The 22,426-nt window shown below is 39.2% G+C and overlaps 2 protein-coding genes across 2 annotated transcripts; both read left to right on the top strand.

Annotated features, from left to right (window-relative positions):
- Positions 1-2,940: 2,940 nt before the first annotated feature.
- On the top strand, positions 2,941-5,167 carry LOC308135670 (cAMP-dependent protein kinase inhibitor alpha-like; the record flags this gene model as incomplete). The annotated part of the gene is made up of 3 exons (XM_080503753.1): positions 2,941-3,063; positions 3,574-3,764; positions 5,097-5,167. Exons 2-3 carry the CDS (start codon positions 3,602-3,604, stop codon positions 5,165-5,167), a joined length of 234 nt encoding a protein of 77 aa, XP_080359879.1. The 5' UTR covers positions 2,941-3,063; positions 3,574-3,601.
- Positions 5,168-8,892: 3,725 nt separating this feature from the next.
- lyn (LYN proto-oncogene, Src family tyrosine kinase) lies at positions 8,893-21,772 on the top strand (the record flags this gene model as incomplete). The annotated part of the gene is made up of 13 exons (XM_080503752.1): positions 8,893-9,016; positions 13,153-13,277; positions 13,725-13,767; positions 14,854-14,959; positions 15,871-15,969; positions 16,118-16,221; positions 16,333-16,482; positions 16,603-16,755; positions 18,024-18,206; positions 18,521-18,597; positions 19,534-19,687; positions 20,587-20,718; positions 21,570-21,772. The coding sequence occupies exons 2-13, from the start codon at positions 13,158-13,160 to the stop codon at positions 21,770-21,772; spliced, it is 1,524 nt and encodes a 507-aa protein (XP_080359878.1). The 5' UTR covers positions 8,893-9,016; positions 13,153-13,157.
- Positions 21,773-22,426: the final 654 nt, after the last annotated feature.

Here is a 22,426-nt window from a genome sequence, read left to right as displayed (position 1 = left end):
ATTTCAGATTCAACATGTCCTTGCCTTTTCTTTCTTTCTTTTTTTTTTTTTTAAACTGCATAACACCCGTCTGTCTCCCTGCAGCCCAGACATGCCACCCCAGTTAAACTAAATTAGGTGGCAATTATTTCCTCTGTGAGTCATACGTAAGTCTTAAAAAATTATTTTCAGTATAAAAACAGCGTCTACTTCAACTTTTGAAATTGCACAGCTCTGTGACGCAACCAAAGCAAGATGCAATGAATAAAATTCAACACTTGTATCTTTTAAAATGAAATAACTTCAAATGTGTTTTGTAAGAAGGCTGTGAAGTATCTCTAATAAAGCACATTTAGGGTAAGTGAACGTGTTGCTTCGTCAATAATACATCTATTCAACAATACACATGAACTGCAAATGAAATCGCATGGGAAGATGCTCTTCTGAGTGCTGCTTCTCCTGCTGGAAACACCTGAAGTGAGACAGCAGTGAGTTGTAGCACAGAGAGTCTGTGAACAAGTGAGCTGAGCCTCTGTGGCTCCTGTCAGCGGCACACATCTAACGGAAAAGCAGAGCTGCACAGCATGTGAAGCTTGTGGGAGGGATCAGATCTCAACTCTCTGCCACTAATCAGATTCCTTTTCATAACTTCCCAAACGTGTCCTGCTGCAACCCGTAGCCACAAGTACGGAGAGCAGGGGTTGTGTTTCCACAGCAACATAGTCTAAGACGCTGGTACGACGCCGCCTAAAGAGCTGGAGTCAAACATACCGACACACAGCACCATGTTTGTGCTACGTGCAACAGTTGCTTTTGCAAAGGGTCTTCCTGTTAAAAGAGAGCTTTTCCTTTTCTATTTTTGCCTATTGGTGCCCATGCAGAATTGTTGGGTTTTTTTCTCTGGAACTGTGGCTTGAAAGGACTGTGTTATGTTTGGGGCAACGCAAAACAAACTGAATTTTAGTAAACTGAATTGAGTTTCTGTAACTCTTATGTTGTAAGTTCTTCCTTTGACAAATCACTCAGTGTGTTAGTAAAACGTATTCAGTAAATAATTGTAAAATAGTCTCGCTAAATCATAGTTTTAATAAATATTACAAGTTAAACCGTTCTATGCAGTATGCTGGGGTGAGAGATCTCACAATGAACATATCAATTAAACCTATGCTATTGCATCAGATTTCTGTATTTCTTGATAGCATGCATGTAATAATAATAATAATAATAATAATAATAATAAAAATAATAATAATAATAATAATACACATCAAACACACGGTCCCAGCCATTGACAAACAGTGTTAAATGCCTTGGGAGTGCTGACACAGTGACAAAATGCACTTCATCATTGAAGACCATTAGGCTGTGATGCCACTGCATATCAGGAAAATAAAATAGCAAGAAATGGATGATGCTGAATAGAATATCATAATATGTAATCATGGTGAAACTTTAGTGGTTACTGCTCTTGTCTCATAGGGAGAATGTCCCAGGTTCAGGTCAGGGGTGGTTGAATTTGCATGTTCTCTGTGTGGGTGGGTTTTCTCAGAGTTTCCTCCCACTGTCCATAAACAACTAATTGAGGCTAATTGGAGACCTTAAATTGCCCAAAGCATGACTGTCTCTCTTGTTCCGTTTGCCCAATGACCTTAAAAAGAATAAAGTAGTATAGAAGATGGGCGGATAGATATTAACAGTGATTAATAAAATTGAATGAAATGAAAACAACAACAAAATACCTTGAACCTCACAAAGTGGTTGCTGGTTGCTGGGAGCTGGTTGGAAATGTTATAATGCTTGAATAATCAATTAATAATTTACAACCTGCATAAGAAGGGGAATTTTTTGTTGGACTGTCAGCAGCCTCTGACAGTGTAACATAACCAGTAACAGTACAGAAAACCTGCGGCCAGTACAGCTTCCATGTTTTTCACTGTGATGGGAGCGTCATCTTGTGGAATGGAAAGATATTGCAAATAATGGTCTCAGGAGTGAAAGTTTCCACAGGATTTTGTATATATAAAAAAAACTTTCGATTAATGATGAGATAATTTTCTAAACTGTATCCCAATTTGTATAATGTCTGCCAGTTACACAATGAGTTGGGCCATAGTAGATTTGTTTTTGTATTAATGAATGAATTGGCACCATTTTGTTTACTTTTTTTTTCTTATAAATTACTGTATCTTTTGATTTTTTTAAATCAAAAGAAATACCATTAATAACTTTTGTGATATAGTCAATCATTATAGATATTACAGAAATGAGGAACTGTCGACTATTTGATAAATATTGGGATATTAATAGAATGCAGAATAAAAATCACTGCATCTGCTTTAGTGCATTCACATCTGAATTAGTCCATTTTTGAGCCCATATTGATGAGCTTCAGCCAGTCCATCGGTGAATATGTAGTGATGTAGTGACTGAAAATATCCAATGAGACTGCAGTGTGACCAATGACCTTCTCAGAATTAACACTACATTCAACAGATTCTGTTCCTAAATATGAACGTAAATACAGAACATGACGCTACAAATGAGCCATATTCTTTCACCTCGTTCAAAAGAAATCCTGTAATTAAATAAACCCACTGTCCCCTTGTAGTAGAATTAGTCCATCTTAATGCTCGGAGATGCTCGGTTCCTCTCTTGGTGCCGCTCGGTGCTGTTCGGCACTACTCGGTACCGCTCGGAGCTGCTCGGTTCCTTTCTCCTCTCATCCTTTTGTGTCCACCGTCCAATCAGCGCTCAGATAGGGGCTGCTGCCCGCTGATTGGTCGAGAAGGAGGAAGATGCGACGACCATGGAGAACAGATTGAAGACTTTTGAAAACGATGCGATTGATTTCAGCAAATATCTCGTCTTGTCAGGTCGCGGTGTGTAACGTAATCCCCCCGGATTGCTACCTACCACTCGTTTCTGCGGCTCGGGTGGTTTTAATTGTATAAATACCGCCAGTTTTCTGCTCTTTGCTCTGTTGGATCGTTGGATGTGATGACGGCCCGCTCCGCTGGTTTAGCTGAAGTCACTCCCTAGAAAATGTAGCTTTGGGTTTTAAGACCACAAGAGACGTTACAGGAGGTAAGGAAATCTTTTAAAGCTGGATTCAGATCTAGAGAAATCCCATCATGATCGTAGAAACTGGATTCTGACCCGTGGTCCTGCTTTTATAATCGTCCCTGGACTTTGGGGCCTGTGTGTGGCCGAGCTGTCCAGTTAGTTGACACTAAATTAATCAAATTAAAAGCAGAACTGTCACATTTTACCCACTGGACATCACACCCTCAAAGAGGTTTTCATATATATATATATATATATATATATATATATATATATATATATATATATATATATATATATATATATATATATATATATATATATATATATATATATATAATTAAATATGACAACACCGCTTCCTGAAATCAAAGGTGATATTTGCAGTGATAACCACATAAAGTCATGTGAAGACAGGCCATTTTAACTGCCTGAACCAAACTTTCCTGTTTATTGTCTCCTCCACTTCTAAACAATGTGATATTTGTGGCAGGACCTCTGGAAGTAAAGATGCACTCATCACTTTTGCAGAAATCGCTGTGTGAACAATGCACGAGCGATGTCTGATGTTGAGGCCACGTACGCAGACTTCATCGCCTCCGGCAGGACGGGTCGCAGGAACGCCCTGCACGACATCCTGCAGAGTCCCACCGACCCCGAGGGACGGGAGATGCCCCTCACCCTGTCTCTCTCTCAGCTGCATATCAACGCTGGAGGCGGAGGTAAAAACTCTATGATGATGATGATGATGATGATGATGATGATGATGCCCCACTGGTCTGTGCTCATTGCTGATCATAGTGGGATTACACTTACACTCTGTCATGCTGGAGATGGCGGAAAAAAACATAATGCTGGCATAAATAAATAATCTTGGAAACAAGACACAGGAAAAGTCACCTCTCAAACAGCTTCAGAGGATTTAATTTTTTTTTTTAAACATCCATCATGATATTTGTATTATTGCTGTACTCATGATTTCTGTGTGTTTTTATAACAATTGTGCCTGTGACTCCTCTGGGTGACGAACTAAGGCACAATTCCTACTTAACAACAAGACCCAAAACAGAATGTATGCATCCTCTTCGATGTGTCATGCCAAAATGTTCCTCTGGAAAAGGTTTGATGACCTCAGGGTTGAAGAGATAACTGAGAATAAAGGTGCGGGAGCAAAACTGAAATAGTATGTGAATGCTGGCAATTTTGTTGCATAAAATGTTTTCGTTGCAGCTCTGTTCTCTTACCTTTATCTCTACAACAAAGTGTAATTAGTTTTCCTTTAGTTCGTTTTCTTCAATGCATCATTTTATCATTCTGTCAACACGTGTCTTTATTTTATAGCCAGCACAGGCCCATAAAAACGTCCATCATGTTGACTGGCCCGAGAATAATTTAATGGAGATCTGACATTCATCATCAGTCTCCTAGAACTAATTTTGTCCAACTTGGATCATACCAACAATTACAACATATTTTTATGTCAAATTAAAATAGAATTTTGGATTGGGATTTCCATTTCTCTGTGTTGTTTGTGTACCTTGATACCCGATAAATACCTACAGCTATAGCGTTCATCTTCAGAGTCACACATTCACTTTTTACACAGAAAGATGTAAAAATGTTTGCATTTCTTTTTTTGTGTGTGTGGTATGTGGAATGAAAGGTTGACAGAACAGTGGCCATCAACACTTAAATATTTGGCCAGTCTTTGTATCTGTGAGCTACTGTACCTCCTCCTGAATCCCCAGAGTCTGTCGACCAAAACTGCCTCCAGTAAAGGTGGGAAACATTTTCATCTGAATGCTATGCATTGGATTCTAGGAGAACAGACTGCAGATGCAAACACCGATCACCAGTGTGAGGTCTATTTTTAAAGGGTCAAATGCAAATCTTTAACCAGCACTGACACATGGTCTGCCCTCGTTTTTCTGTGGATTCAATTACACAGATCACATCATGCGATTGCAGTGGCTCCGACAGATTCTAAAGAACTGTATCTGTTTGAATAGTTTCACAAAGTAAAACGATCTTGTTTGGTTTTCCTCTTTCTGCAGATGGAGACGACTCCGAGGACAGCCAGAGCTCCTCCTCAGCCCAGAGGGAGGCCGAGCAGAGGAACAGCTAACTTGCTCTGCAATCCTGACGGCAGTCCGAGACTCGCCGGACGGTTCCCGGCCGCGAGGAATCTGTTTGTCCAAAGCCCATTGGTTGCCGGAGGGTAGTTACCAACACTGTTGATATGCCTTCAAGCAGGGCACCGACTTCCAAAAATCCACTGTAGAGGTGCTGCGATGTGATCACCCGGTGCTCCATGTGGCTCTGCTGTGCACTAGAATTACTGAGTGATCGCAGGGCACTTTTCAGAGTTGGGGTAAATTTGTAGCTCGTGTAAAGCTGGTTTTACTTTCAGTCTTTATTACCAGTCTTAGTTGGGTGACAGGGTTCAGATGATGGAACACAGGGCGACTTTGAGTTTTCCTAGGAGTCCAAGCTTTTTTGTAAGACCACTGGGCTGCGCCGATGTAAATGATCACAGTGGGAGTAGCATGTATGTAGAAGTAGTGATGCTGATAGAGATTGTAATGCCAGATAATGGCTTGTGCTTCCTTTCAAGACACAGTTGTCGAGATGCAAATGGACTCAACCTGTAGTAAAACTGGAAGAAAAACATTGGAGTCTGATCGTGTGTGTGTGTGTGTGTGTGTGTGTGTGTGTGTGTGTGTGTGTGTGTGTGTGTGTGTGTGTGTGTGTGTGTGTGTGTGTGTGTGTGTGTGTGTGTGTGTGTGTGTGTGTGTGTGTGTGTGTGTACATATATAGTAAATGATGTTTTCACCAACACTGGTATGTTCTTTACTGTGCAGATTGCTGAAGGTCGATGCAGAGCAGTAGACAGGTGGGGGGGGAATGTGGTCAACAACACTAATATTGTTACATTTACAGTGATAGATGTTTCAGTGGTTACAAAAAAAAGAGATGATGGGTGTACTATCTTTGAGAATGTTTATAATTCTTTTTAAACTTTTCTAACAATGCCATGTGGTCGAAACAAACATACTGGAGCAGTTTGATTGTTGTAAATATGACCATTCACCCTTTTTTCGGTGAGTTTGACGAGAAGACATCTGTGTGGTTCATAAAATGTCAGAGGTAGCAAAAGGTTGGCATACGTCCATATTCAAAGCTCAGCTCGCGTACTTTTTGTGTTTAGTGCAACAAAAAGTAGATAGACATTCACCTATGTTGTCATGATAAAGTCGTGACTTTCAATGAGCGTGATCCACTAATGAGACACCCGTTTTTGACTGGTTTAAAAAAAAACAACAACAACAACAACAACAACAAAAAATCATAAAAATGAAACATTTTCTGGGTTGCTCCTCGTTTATGGAAATCCCTTCAGCTGGAAGTGTAAGTGCACATTTCATTAATGTCTTCTCATCTGAGTGGACTACTCAAAATATCAAATTGTTCTTTAAATATATATATGCAATACTCAGTGGGGCTTCCAGTACCTGGAACATCTGTTTGTGTCAAAGCTTCCATCTTGGACACCGAGGTACATTTCCTATTTCTTGGTGTAAAACTATAAACATCCGCCCAGTTCTAAAGCATGCACTTTCAAAACATGGCACTTCTCATTTTTCTCCTGGCCGTGTATAACAAACAGCCCGTAACGCTGCAGTTTAACTGTTCATCATCCAGGTTCATGATCAAATAGGAGCTTTAGCTCCTATTTTGTGATCTTCAAGCAATCAGTTGTGGAAGTAATAAACTGCCATGTGACTGTTTAGTGATTCACTCCAGCTTCCTGTAGACTATGTACATGTAAACCCAGACCTTCATTATTCAGCATGTAGGAATATGGCAGGTGCATGATTCTGCTAAATATGTAGTTGTTGTTTTTTTGTTATTTTTTTGGGTGTGTGTGACTGTGTATAATCACATTTTCTACTCCTGGTGTAAATCAAGGTCAAAAAAATAAATAATGACTCAGTAAAAGCAAAGTCTGCTGTGATGTTGTAATTCTGCTGTTTGACCAACAGGCAGCACTGTGAGAGAACTTATCAAATCTCATTGTTAAACGGGTCAAGTCCATCAAATCATGGCAGCAGATTGTGAACTTATTTCAGAACTCATTCTCACTGAACCGACCGCAGCTTTTATGACAATTCTCTCATCATATCCTCCTTAACCGTCTTTTTTCACCTGGTTCAACTCATACAGCTGCAGTCACACACAGTGTGTTTATTAAGAAAATGAAACTGCAAAACACCTTAATCCTCAGTGAACAGTGGTGTGCACCAGGACTCTAACTTGGGATTCCCTACTTTCTTATCATTGACCTTCTCCCACATGGCAACATTCAGGTTGAGCCCAACCGGGATTGATGTGGTGTTCGGCCAGCAGCACAGGCTCAACCCAGTGACCTTAAAGCAACTAGTTCTGTCGTAACACTTCTTGTGTTTGTGGTGCGTGGAGTTGCTGGAGAGAGAATATGTCTCGGCTGGCTTGGGAGCGGCCTGAACAGCTTCAGGAAGTCGCAGGAGACGGGGATGTTTGGGCTTTTTCTCTTTCCTGTGAGAGAAGATTGACAAGATTTTTTTTTCTTCAACCTTTGTGGAGATAAAACTGAATTTCTTCTCAACTGCACCAAATTGACACTCTTCACAAGTATTACCTTTACTTCACACCTCTTTCACCCATCACCAACATTAAAGGCCTCCATTCATCTCTTACCCCCAACAGCATAGTCATACTTGTTACTCCTCTGGTCACACCTTGCCTGTATTACTGTAACATTATTTTACATGGGTTATCTCTTAAATTCCTCCAAAAAATATCTTCCTTTCAAAGCCAGCCATAATATTTATTCACTATACATCACTGATACTGGCAAAATATACAGTCATTCCCTTATTCTCAGGTCCTCCTCTGCCTTTGTCCCTTTCCTTTTCTGGTCTGAAAAACCAAGACATAAACTTCTCTGCCCACCTTCATATCACATCTTAAGTCCCACCATTTCAGACTGGCCATGTAATTGATCTCACCTTCTGGTCATCAGCATTTTTCTTTCATAAATCTTGTTTTAGACTTTAGACAATACTGTACGAGGGAGCAAGGACTGGGTGGGCCAACCCAATTCTATTCAACATTATTACATCTCTCACTGAAGAGCAGTACATCTAGAGAACTTGATGAACTGCCCCTTTCTGCTCTGCGTCATTGAAGTTTTCGTATTTCTTTGAGTTGATAATGGTAAACCCAAATTGTAATCTTTCAACACAGTGAAAGGTACACCAACAATCTATATATACGCTGAAGAAAAATAAGCCAAAGAAAGGCAGCAATGAATAAGATGCATTTTAATTATTTAAAGGATTGTAGGCATTGGAAGTCAAAGATCCAGAAGAAACTGATACTGATGGTGGAAGTACAAACAAGCTCTTGAAAGGTCATCTCACTATGAGAAGTTTAAGGTTTATTATTCAGTTAATAAACATGAAAAGCGAGGTTCCTGAGAACTACCGCTTTTATACATTCAGCTCTCAGAATTATTCATACAGCACGAGTACGTCACACTGCTCTACTTTTTACAAATGGAATCCTCTGTTTCATTGTGGCTGAGAGACCTTGACTCTCCTGTGCCAGTGTGGGTCTGTGTGCGCACAAACAATGGAGTGTGTGCTGGTTATGCAAATAATCATTAGACAATTGTACCAGGAAGTTGTAGCAAGAAGAAAAAAAAATCCCCAACCAGTTCCTCTAGGTTCCTCATTCTGGTATAACAGTTCATGCCGGCAGTCCATGACCCACTTGTTAAGCCAACGGCCTCCAAAGTGTCTGTGAGTGTGAGTGTGTGTGCGTGTGTGTATGTCAGCTCGTTCAATGAAACACAAAGAACATATTCGTGGACTAAAGAGCTTCTACAGGTTGGATTAACGGTTTCCTTTCAGAGGGATACACAGCGGGAGAGGTGAGTACAACCAAATCTGAAAACCCACACACTAAACGCAAATGCATAACAAATACAAATCTGGCATTTCGGGATGTAACTACTTCCCAATCATCAGGCCCATGTTCACTGCAAAAAGCACCTCTTTGATCTTTCTTTGTGTTGTTCAGATCGAACAGATCGAGCATGGACGACAAAGATATGAAATTTATGTTGACCTATGTCTACAGAAATGGCTAAACTGGCCAACTTATATATGATAATGCATTACATATCTAAAATGTATGAAGAATCATAAGCTTTGTACTTAATATTGAATTCATAAAAAATGTCAACCACAAAGTCAATTAAACAAATTTCAATCTGTAAAGTTATTATTAAATATTTTTTTAACTTTTCACTTTTATATGTATTTGAAGAAAAGCATATCTTAGATTAAAACAATATAGAACCTAATATAAACACTAACAAAAATCCTCCCCCAAAATGTGAGTGTGCTAATGCAGATTTCTGGCCACAAGTTGCCATTGAAATGAAAGATCCTCCTAAAATCAAGGGGGGGGGGGGGGGGGGGGGCTTCCCAGAGTCAGAAAAACAAACCCAGACAGACAGATAGAAAGACTAAACCAAAGACCTGAACAGGAATAAATACTTCAAAATCTAATGGAGTCAGATAAACAAACATCACAATAAAACATACAAAAAACAAAAGCAACCTTGCATGTGATTCTCAAATTAAAAAAAAACATATAACTTAAATCCAATTGCTCTGCATTACAGCAAAAATAAGTAAAGAAATACTGATTGTTTGGTTGGGGGCTGAAAATAGACTTTTTCCCCCCTTGAAATATTCTGGAGAGGTCGAGGCACACTCCTCATTATAAACTCCACAACTCACCGCATTTCTATTTAACAGTATTTCACAATTTTGGAAAACACACTGAAGAAAGTGAAACACTGATCTAATCAAGCACAATCCTGGCTGTTTTGACTCATTTCAACTTTGAAGGGTGTTTGAAGGATGAGAGAGCCATGCTCGTCACCCTGAGGACAAGTTTCCAGTCACATTGCATTGCAGATCTTTTTATGCTGTTGTCCAAATATGAGTAGGTAAAGTCATTTCACACTGTCCCAACCAAGCTGCTCATGTGGTGCATGAGGGCATTAAATGGTAGCTGATCACAGCCAACAATGGGAAAAGGCAGTTTTACATGCATGTCAGGTCTCCAACCCACAAGGCAAGAAGAAGAAAAATACAGAATTTGTTGTGTGCACTGCTTCCCATTGGCAAACCTTTTCAAGTGGAGCTGATTGAAAGGCAAAGTGCCACTTGTTGAGGAGTGAAAGCTAGAAATCGTAAAAACTATTTCAAATACAACCCATTGCAAATGTTGCAGAGGCGTTTCGGGGATTTATTGTTCGCTGACCATAAGTTATAGAGGACAGTCGGGAGACCAGGTTTCTTTTTAATCCCAAGTTTAGCAATCGATCCTCCTTATGGTGATTCTAGTATGTCAGCTCTGTAATTATTTGTGTGAATGGGTGAATGTGACTGATTGTGTTAAAACTGCTGAATCACAAGAGAAGAAAAAGAGTCTGTAAAAGAGATTTACTCACTGAGTGGACTAAGTTCTTTTTCAGCATTTTTGTTGCTTTTGGATCTTTAAATAAAACATAGTTTCAGCCACATTAAAGCTAAGTTTTGTATACTTTAATGTTTCTGGATCAAACAGTAGTGTAATTAATTTTCTGAATGTGTTACGTCCACCAGTGTTTTACTTCGAGCGTTTCTACACTTTCCCAGCCTTTGTCTCAGTCAGCTGCTCAAGGGGAAGCTTCTGAGTCGGTCATGGTGTTTTACAGAGGGTTTATGTACTCCTAATCCGATCAGACCTTCAGTTTCCTGTTGTTTGCTGACTGTTGAGTTAAAAATAAAACTGGGGCACTCAAACAAAAAGCACAAAACAAGCCCGTGAAGTCCGTAAAGGCAGAAACAAAAACTGCAACACTGCTGGGGTTTTTTTTTTTTTACTCTTCCATTGTGTGGATGAGTGAAAAAAAGTGAGTCTTTAAATGATCTCATTGTCATATTGTTGCACACACTACTATTCAAACATTTAGATTTTTTATTTTTATTTTTTTAATATTTAGTTATTATAGGCTCTCTTTTGTCTTGTAGTCATTTGAAATGATACATATGTCTACTTTTTGTATGGCTTCATGGATGACGGCATTGCTGGGGCCGATTCCAGTTTGCTATGGGAAGAAGCAGGGTCCACCCTGAACAAGTCATTACGTCTGAGTCAGCAGCAAAGAGGCAAGTTGGTAGGCGGACATTAAGGGGAAACGTGGGCCTCCCGATGTTTCACAATCGGGATATGATGCCACTAAAGATAAGGTCAACAGAGACTTACAGAAAGTACATCCCATCCCAACATGCACGGTGGGAGATCAAACTGGGAGACATCACATGCGTGAAACTCGCAGGCACACAAGCTGGAAAACAAAGAGCCCCAACAGAGGCTTGTGACTTTGCTCACTAGGCTGCTTCTGCTGTGCAGCTGTTGGTAATCTCATGGCCTCATTATAACTTACTGTTAGTCCCATTAACTCATTTATATCAGTTCTGAGAGAGAGTAAAGTGCTTTCAGACCTGTGATAAAAATTCACTCTCAAAGTGATTTTCATTCAGCATCAAGAGGGATAATGATCATATTTAGTATACAAAGCCCTCTGTTTTGCCACCTAGAGTCATGGATTTCATAACCCTAACCCTAACCCTCTCTCTCACATTCCCACATCTCTGTATCTCTTATGTTGTTTTGATGAAACATTTCTCGCTTGGTATAATCCTGTAAAGTTATCCAGCTATATACTTTACTATACATTTTTCAAATGACCAGATTTGCTAATATATCTAATACCATTATGAAAATGGTTGACATACCAACAAAACAGCTTTCTGCCACTCTTATAAAGATGATGGAAATAAAATAAGTCATTTGGATTCTTCATGCTTTCGCATAATCATAAAGGAGTCGAAGTTGGTTTAAACTTCGCCTGGTGGGGCATTGTTAAGGAAGATGCATTTGTGGGATGCACAGTGGATCTTAATATGTGAGTTGCTTTGATTAAACTTTGGAGATACGACTGCGCTAACCCTTCATGCACCCTCAGTTTGGTACTTCAACTGGATTTTGTTGCCTTGGCCCTTTATCACAATACCCCCTTGTTGAGGCAGGCCTGCTGCAGGCTAATCAGACCTGGTGTGTGTCGACAAGTTGGTTCCTCCTTCCATCACCCGAAGGCCCCGACAGGATCCTTCCTCTTCATCCACAGTCAGTGACTGCTCCTTTCAGCCATACAAGCCAGAGCTTTGATGACTTTCCTCTGGACCTGTCCACTGATCCCAAAGTGCCTGAGGAGCCTGGTGGAGGAAGTGGGGATAAAACCTCCTCAGCCTACGTCGACTGGCTTGCACCTCAGCCTTCCAGCCCCATGGCATCGTGAGGGCAGTATCGAAGACAATGGGCAGGTTGAGTCTTTGCCCATCGATTTAGGTTGGTAGGGGAAGGCAGGACACTATGTTGCTCTGATGATGAAGCTCAATGCGTTCGATGCTTCTCCCCACAGCTCAGTCTACGTGAATCTCATCTTGATATCCGTCTGCACTGAGAAGTGTCAATCAGACACTCGATTGTCAGTGTTTTGGGGTTTAAGAAGCTCATAGCAGTCTCTCCAATAGGGTACAGTTTCTATCCAAGAGGACCTGTCACATTAAATGCAAATGTATTTAGTTTTTGTGTGAGTAGTATCTTTATGTGTTTGATTTGCACAGTTCATTTATTATTCTCTGTTTCAGCACTATTTGAATTGTTTTGCGATGTTCATTTTTATTGCGACTCAATTTATTCCTGCTTAATTCGGTGTGGGATATGGTTCAGGTGAACACAGATTGTATTTCATACAATCTGTGGTAAATTAAAAATCAAAAAAGAGTCAGATTACTGAAGAAAGAATGAATAATATGGAATGCAAAAAAAAAAAAAATGTGATCAGTGCAATTCTTTCCTTTACTTGGGGTTTGTTTCACAAACTTTGAATGGTAAATTTGTAAGTTTCACTTAACTTTTGAGTTTTCTCACTTCCCCCTGCAGGCACCATGGGCTGTATGAAGTCCTCGCTGAGTGGGGGTCTGGAGAGGAAGCCCAGCCAGCAGACTGTACGTACCGACCAAGCGCACTATGTCAGAGACCCCACCTCCCAAACAAAAAACAACATAGTAAGTAGTTAGACATCTGTGCTGATCAAAATCTCATATTCATCACGTATCCTGTAAAACAGCTGCTGTGCATGTTGGTGATTTTTGCCAAAACTCAAAATGAAACAAGCAAAAAAAGAGAAGTGAAGATGCAACTGTTCAAAATGACTATAGATGTGGAAAAATGAGTGGGAATTGTGTTGTGATTTGACCTTTTTTTAAGAAAATGCAAAAATATATTAATTTCCGATGAGAATCTTCCATCCCTTGGTTATTAATAAAGATCATGTGGCTCATGTTTTACTGTATGAGGACAAAATATGTCCAACCTGAACAAACCACCTGAACAATACTAATTAATTCAACAACCCATCAATGTCTTGACAAATCAACTGAAGTTAGGAATGGAATTGTCTAAGCTGGAAAAACAAATGTAAATTTACACTTTCTATGATGTTTTCATTGCAGAGTAACTCCCTGTTGCCTGGTCAGGAATTTCAAAAGATGGAAGGTATTCAGGAATGTTGCTTTATGTTTATTTCAATTGCCTTTCTTTTCTGTAGAAATGCATTATTCGGGCCAAATTGAAAAAGTCAGCCCTGTTGACGGACATTTGAGATATACATTTCAGACATACATTTCTAAAAAGTAATTTTAAGTATATATGAACATAATTCTACCCCATTTACACTGTACATGACAATAATACCATTTGTGAAATTTTCCAAAATCTGAAAACTTTCACAATTTCTAGTTTTAAATATCTGTATTTTAGTTGATTTCTTCACAACAATTGAACAAAAGGTTGTTTGTAAAGTACTAAACACTACAACCCTATTACATTGGACCTAATTACAAAAAACATGACAAATTTAAACTAATAGGACAAGGTTACCAAACACAGTATGTTCATTTAATAGTTGTTGATATTGGATTTTATTTTATTTTTTTTATCTCAAACATTATTTGCTCTGTTTGTTATTATCCCACCATGTTTATGAATTTGATTAATTGTGGAATAAACAGTACGTTAATAGGATCCATATATATATATATATATATATATATATATATATATATATATATATATATATATATATATATATATAACCTGATGAGTTCATGTGTTTGTTTTGTTAAAGAAAATATGACGCGTACCATGTTCACATAATTTCATAGGGAGAGTTACTCACCATTGGGACATTAATTTTTTTATTCTTGGTTGGTTATCAGGCTTTTTGCTTGTATTTTTTGTTTTTGCATGCGTGTTAAAGATGTAAATTGTTAAAAACATTGACTATTGGCCCTGAGTAACTGTATCTGGTTTAAACTGTTGCTCTGCCAGTCCAATATCATGACATTTTCATCACGTCGCCTCACATTTCTCTACTTAACTTGCGCTGTCATAAAAACACATAAACATGTCACATAAAACACATGTTTAATATTGTTATTTATTGTGTTTAACACACTATGATCTCTCTCTCTCTCTCTCTCTCTCTCTCTCTCTCTCTCTCTCTCTCTCTCTCTCTCTCTCTCTCTCTCTCTCTCTCTATCTCTCTCTCTCTCTCTATCTCTCTCTCTCTCTCTCTCTTAGAGGAACACAGAGTTGGTAAAATAGTGATCGGCCTGTACCCATACGACGCCATGCATGCTGACGACTTAGGATTCAAGAAGGGAGAAAAGATGAAGATCTTAGAAGAGTGAGTGTCGGAGACTTTTGGCAGGCTCACCCAACTTACGGTTATTAATCATTCACGCCTTACATCATGTTGGGAAAGAAAATGATGAAAGCCGAGTTGAGCTTCAAAATGCTGCACTGTGTAAATCTCTGATTAAGAGGAAATGAAACAGTGTCGTAACTTGCGGTGATAAATATATATTTCCAACTTCTGACAGAATAATTACACTTAAAAGGCATGAGGAAGAGATTTCAAACTGGATGAAAAACGTAGAAAAGTGATAAGCAACGTTGCACTTATCGTGTGTGTGTGTGTGTGTGTGTGAGTGTGTGTGTCAACTTCCAAAACAACATGATTCAAAACAAATCAACACACGAGAAAGAAAAGAAAGTTTGCCTGAAAACTTAAATGAAAGCACAGTAACTTAAATCCTGTTAACGAATTGGGCACAGTTGCCCAACTTTTCAAACGCTGTGAATTAAAATTGTTAATATCATCACCAAAGAGACCCAATCATTTAAAGTCCCTTTAACATGCCTTTCTTCTGCAACAGTCAGTACAATGACCAGTTGCCCTCTGTTCAGCTATTATTATTCATTACAGGAATTCACAAAGTAAACAAATGTAATTTGCTATCTAAGTAAATAGTTTTCACCGAATGCTTTCCTTTAAATGGGACCAGTTAAAATATACAAAGTGAAATATATAATAAGATGAATAAAGTGTGGCATTGGTACAGGCTGAAATGTGAACTAATTCATTTGTGATTAATTAAATTTTCCATTCTCGAGCAATTTTCTTTATTTCTTTTTTCTTTTTTTGAAGGAGCGCCACACACAGGTTTTGATGAGTTATGTCACATTTTTGGATTGTCGAAGTTGGTTCTGGTACTCATACTAAAATGCACCAAAATCTCTCCTGGATGTTTGCAGACATGGTGAGTGGTGGAAAGCAAAGTCTTTCACCACCAACAAAGAAGGTTTCATCCCGTCCAACTATGTTGCTCAAGCCGACACCATGGAAACAGAAGAGTGCGTAATGACTGTTGTTTCATTGCCTTCATTTTTATCTCTCTCATCGTAATTTCTTCACCGTTTGTCTGTAAATTATTGGACAACAAATAATTGTCGTCCCTTCGTTTTGCACTCTATAACCATTTGTATTTCCTCCTCATTGCAGGTGGTTTTTCAAGGACATCACAAGGAAGGGCGCAGAGAGGCAGCTGCTGGCCCCAGCAAACAAACCAGGCTCTTATCTTATCAGGGAAAGCGAAACACAAAAAGGTATTGAAATAACAGCAACACTACAACACTGACAAATCCCTCTCCGTTTTAAAACACGGTGATCAGACAAAGTCGGCACTTCATTCCAACTCCCTTCATTCTGTCCCACAGGGAGTTACTCGTTGTCCGTCAGAGATGTGGATCCTCAGGGGGCAGATTCAGTCAAACATTATAAGATACGGTCGCTGGACAATGGTGGCTTCTACATCTCTCCCAAAATTTCATTTGCAGACATTGACAGCATGATCAAACACTACCACAGTGAGTGTGAACTCTTCCCCAACACTGGATTCAAATACACCCGTCGGGGTTAAAACTTCCCCAAACAGCTCCTGACAATAGAAAATATGGACACTCATGGCAGGATTGTGTTTCTTTCAGACAAAGCAGATGGTCTGTGTCGTAAATTGGATCGTCCGTGCGTCAAACCAAAGGCCCAGAAGCCATGGGACAAAGACGCCTGGGAGATCTCCAAAGATTCCATAAAGATGGTGAAGAAACTGGGAGCGGGGCAGTTTGGAGAGGTCTGGATGGGTGAGTCACAAGATTAACTGTGTTAATCAATAACACTGACAAAGGAAGAGGGAACTACATGTATCATTTATAGAGTTTTACAGAGTTAAAAAACCTAGTTAGAAATGTGAGCCACAGAAGATTTTTTATCCCACTTATCTGTAAATAATTACGTCATTGATATGACGACTGGCTTGAGTTATTTATGTATTGTTTTTATACCAGATAATACAACATTTCTTATGTGAAAGAGGAGAAGATACTCTCCTCCACTGACGATATAGAGATATGGAAGTAAACAGTCGAGGGAAGTACCATTTCCCTATAATAAAAACAAACCTGATTTCCTACTGTTGTTATGGTGCCACGCATGTTTTTTTTCTCAGAAAGTAGTTTGAAATGGAGGATCTGTTATCATCTAAAGAGGAAATGTTGCGCCCCAAAGGATGCTTTGCATTGGAGGCCTGGGTGGTGTGGTTATTCGCGTCAAGTGTCATATGAAAAGTGTCACAAGTATATAGTGGCTTTGAGAAGAATTGGAAGATTCATCCTTTTATAAAGGGTATTCAAAATGGGAAGAAACTAATACATAAAAAGGAATAAATCAAAGTACACAACAAATGTCTCACTAATTTCCAGTTCTTAGAAAACTCCTGTGACACCTTTGAAAGTTGTTTTCAAGATTCCGTCTGTGGCGTGTTTGTGTTGCATGTTGGACGTTTCTATTGAACTCGAAAATAGAAGACTACTATATTAGTTTATTATAAGTGATACAGATTAGCTCCAAACAAAGAGTATTTACAGTGAATAATAGGAATCCCAGCTGACTATGAGAAGAGGTACAGAGTTCACCCTGTCTTTTATAGACTATAGGTGTGTGTAGCCCGAGACTGAGGCTCAGCTGGAGCTGCCAGCAGCAGAATAAATGTGAAAAGCTTTAAAATTAAATAGAAGAAAGTAGGGTTTTTTTTTTCATAAAAATAATAAGCTCAATGTGTGCCCCCAGTCAAGTCCAGCATAATGTCTATTCTCCTTCTTATATAAATCCTTCAGATGAAATTCGTACCAATCTGTTTTTTTTCGTACCAATACCAGGAATTTTTGTTTTAGTGTTTATATTTAAAGGAACTGCTTCTGATCATATAGGTTGATTGAAACTGAACTGAGCTGTCCGAATTACAAATTGTAAAGCATGTCAGTATTACACAGACCAGCATCCAGTCAAGTGAAGTCAAACTTGCAGATTTTCTCCACTGATCACCTTTCACCTTCTATTTCTGCCCATTCAGCGTACTACAACAACACAACCAAAGTGGCGGTGAAGACGCTGAAACCAGGCACCATGACAGTCGAGGCCTTCATGGAGGAAGCCAATGTCATGAAGACGCTCCAACACGACCGGCTGGTCCGACTCTATGCTGTCGTCACCAAGACTGACCCCATCTACATCATCACCGAATTCATGGCGAATGGTAACTGAGCTCTGTTTGAAATTAAACTCAAGGAGTCATGAGTGAATAACACATGAGGGGGGGGGGGGGGATGAAACCCTGGAGAAGCAAACCATGAGGATATTAGACATGAAAACATAACGTAAGGCCATGATGATTTTGATACGTGATAAGTGTCTGTGAGTGTTTGTGATTGTCGCTTTGTGTTTTCCCTGCCTCTCTCCGTCGTTAGCTGGGATCAACTCCAGTGCCTGCATCAAGACTGGACAAAGATTACTGACAACTTACGAGTTACACATATTTACAGGGCATGTTTTTGATGTGTTGTTTCCCAGGGAGCCTTCTGGACTTCTTGAAGAGTGACGCGGGATGCAAACTGCAGCTGCCGAAGCTCATTGACTTCTCAGCCCAGGTGAGAGTCAATGTGACTTTACGGCTTATTTATCCTTACTATAAAGAACACCGTCTCTGTTGAACCTAAAAGAGGATGCTTTTTGAACTCCCCGCAAAAACACTGTCCAATATGTAGAAATTATGAAAATTGTCAAAACTACTTGTACCAATACTGATGTATTGAATTATGGACATTGAAAGGGGAAAGTGGAACCTCGGCTCAGAGATCTTGAAGTTGCCCCGGTTTGCAGGTACAGATTCTTTACCAAATATGTTTCTACAGCACCTGGAGCCCAATGCCAGTCCAGAGCCGACACATCGACCACTCACACACACTTTCACACAACACAAGAGTCACCAGCATTCATTGTACTTTAAAGAAAAAAAGAAGAAGAAAGCATTGCAACGTCAACCTTGGAGAATATGTCAAGTCAGCAAATATGCCCTTTATAGTCTCCCTATAGATATGTAAATGTTTATACGCCCCCTTTTCCACATTTCATGCATACATTTTTATGAGGCATTGAGTATGTGTTTAAAAATGACCATAGAGTAACTCACACTACTATTGTCATATCATCATATCGGATGTCTAATGAAATGCTGTTCATGCTATTATGAGAAGTGTGAAGCAAAAGTGTTATTCATTTCCTAATTCAGACTAATTCTACCAGTCCTGCACAAACTAAAGCGACTTCCTTTCACTCAGGAATACATCTCAATAATACATCTATTTCGCAGGTTTCTAAACAATAAAAAAAAAAAACACTATTCTTGCTCTGATTATTATTATTATTAGCTGAGAATTGTTGCCAGTACATTTTGATGATGATGATGATGTGTATATGTGATGATACACATACTGTAACTGCACAATAATGATATATTTCTCTCTTTTTATTTTGTTGTATGTCTCCTTCCTTTATGCTTAACCTTTTCTGTCCTTCTGTTACAGATAGCAGAGGGCATGGCGTACATAGAGAATAAGAAATATATTCATCGGGACCTGAGGGCAGCCAACGTCCTGGTGTCCGAGAGTCTCCTCTGTAAAATAGCCGATTTTGGCTTAGCCCGAGTCATCGAGGATGACGAGTACTCTGCCAGAGAAGGTACATGATGCGTGCGACCATGAACAAATGAGTGTGTGTCCAGTTTTATCTCATGGAAGCTATTTTTTCTCAGCAGCCATGATCTGATATTCGTGACGCACCGTGAGTCCAAAAAAAATAAAAAAGTCTTCCTGTCGAAAACTGTGCCGTGTTGCATGAGAAGTCAGAGCTTTGGGTTTCACATACTAGTTGTGCCACCTTTTCAGAATAGCCATGATCAACAATTTCGGTTCCAGAAATAGTCCATCTGGTGATTATTGTGTTGAGAAAAGTAGAAGAGAAAGTACTGAATCCATCCACCTTATCATACTGAGTTATTTTGTGCTGGATGGGATCCCAGCTTACACTGGATGAAAAGTCAGGTAAACCTTGAGCAGATTAGGGGTACATGACTAACACAGCGAGACAAACACACACACTTCCCAACCAAACTACTATTAAACAATTTACACACATCGCAGCGTGTACAACGCAAGTCTTGATGGAGGAAACCAGAGTACCATCCACAAGCAACATGCAAACCCCATACAGAAATGCAAAAAGGGTCCCAAGACCTTTTCTTTTTTTTCTGTCTGTCTGTTGAGCAAGAGTGTCAGCAACTCATTACATTATTGTGAAGTTGAAAAATAACATGGAGGCATTTGGAGTAAACGTTCACATTACAAGTGTTTGTAGCGGTTGATACAGAACTCTTACTGAAGTGACATGATCTGTTGGCTGAAACTGGTCTGATCACCCATCTGTAACCAGGAAAGGCTGAAAGTTCAATAACAGGAAGTTGAAAAATAACCAAAAATACATATTAGGTTAAACTTTACATTACAAAGACAGGCTCTGAAGTTATTTTAGAAACATTTTCATCCATGTGAATTTTCCTGTACGTGTGTATGTTTCTCCAGGAGCTAAGTTCCCCATCAAGTGGACCGCTCCGGAGGCCATTAACTATGGCATCTTCACCATCAAATCAGACATGTGGTCCTTTGGAGTTTTGCTAAATGAGATCCTCACTTATGGGAAAATCCCTTACCCAGGTGAGGAGTCGCTGAACCGGGAGTTGGTTTTCAATAATATCACTCGTCTGATTCACCTGTTTAACACATTGATGCTGTGCTGCTTCTAATGTGTTAAAGTCATTTTCAAGCATAGCAAGTTGCAGTGGCAATTTATAGTCATTTTAAAAGCAGCTATGCTCACAAAGTTAAATGAGGAGGCATAGTTTGGGAGGACTTTGTTTGATTATAAAACAAAAATAAACAAAGAAACATTTTATATTCAAAGTTACTTAAAACTCCTCATGCATGTTGTGGTCCTTAAAGTGTGATACACTATACTACATCTCTATTTTAATTGTATATTTTCCATATTTTATTGTTATTAATCTTATTGTGGTTTTAATGTAATGGACTTTGTAACTGAGTTTAGCAAAGTGATATTAAAGTTATTGTATTCATTATTATTAGTGTCATCATTGTTATCATTATTGTCATTATCTCTATAATAATAATCTCTATTATCTCTACTTTATGCTGCATTTTTCTGAACCCTTGATTTTTTTTTTCGTAAGACATTCTCCTTCTCTTGGATATTTCCCAGGATCAAACGTTCAATCTTCGTCTCTAACTTTCCCAACAAACTGTCCCACATCAGCTGTCCCTCTAATCGACGTATTCCTGCTGATTCTGCTTACTCAAAGTGAAAAGCTAAAGCTCTTCACCTCTGAAATAGCAAGAGCAAGTCATGATTAATTGCAGTGAAGTTTGCTGCCCTCTACTGATGATATATTGTTTCGTTTTTTTCTTGTGGTAAAAATCTCCCATCTCCAGACATTTACTCTATTTCACTCCTGTTGTCTTGAACCTGTTTGTGTGTGCATTGTCTTCAGGTATGTCTAAAGGAGAGGTGATGTCCTCGGTGCAGCACGGCTACAGGATGCCTCAGCCAGACAATTGTCCCACGGAGCTGTACGACATCATGATGTCCTGCTGGGACAACAAACCTGAAGACAGGCCCACCTTTGACTACTTGCAGAGCGTCCTCAATGATTTCTACACTGCCACAGAGGCACAGTACCAGCAGCAGCCATAGGAGGTCAAAGCAAGAGAAAGACATTACAGATTGCATTTGGACCTGCTTTAAATTAATGGTTTTACTTCCTATGTTTATATTTTTGTATATAACACATTCTTCAGCTCACCGTGTTTTCAGTCAATTACAATTTAGCTTGACCACTTAAGTTAACGTCTGAGTCAACTTGATTGTTTTTGGTGTCAAGCATATTTTGAGAAACAAAACAGATATATTTAATAGAAAAGAAATTGGATGAGAATTATGTGCAAACAAGAAAAAGGTCGACGATGTGATTTTATTTTTACCTTTTGACATTGCGGAGGTATTGTATATTTGTGTAGCGTCTGGTAGGTTTTGTTTCATTTGTTGGAGTGACTGAACAATTATCAGAGTCTAGTTCGCAAAGAGTTTGTCATAGGAGGAGTGGAAATAGCTTTGTTTTGCACTTCTGGGACATTTTCCTGCATTTCATTTGAAATATTTAACATTAAAGTGATTTTTTTACATGCTTCCTCTTGGTAACAATCTGCAAATCCATAGTGTCCATTTTCATTCATACATGGATGATACCTGAATCTACCTCCAGACATCTCCGGATGAATACCTGGCTCTCACCCACGTCATCTTGCTGATTTCCGCTTCTGGATGAGCACAAACTTCATCCAGTTGAAT

This window comes from Blennius ocellaris, assembly GCF_963422515.1.
Source record: "Blennius ocellaris genome assembly, chromosome: 10".
Taxonomy (NCBI): domain Eukaryota; kingdom Metazoa; phylum Chordata; class Actinopteri; order Blenniiformes; family Blenniidae; genus Blennius; species Blennius ocellaris.
This window is presented reverse-complemented; position numbering and strand designations above follow the sequence as displayed.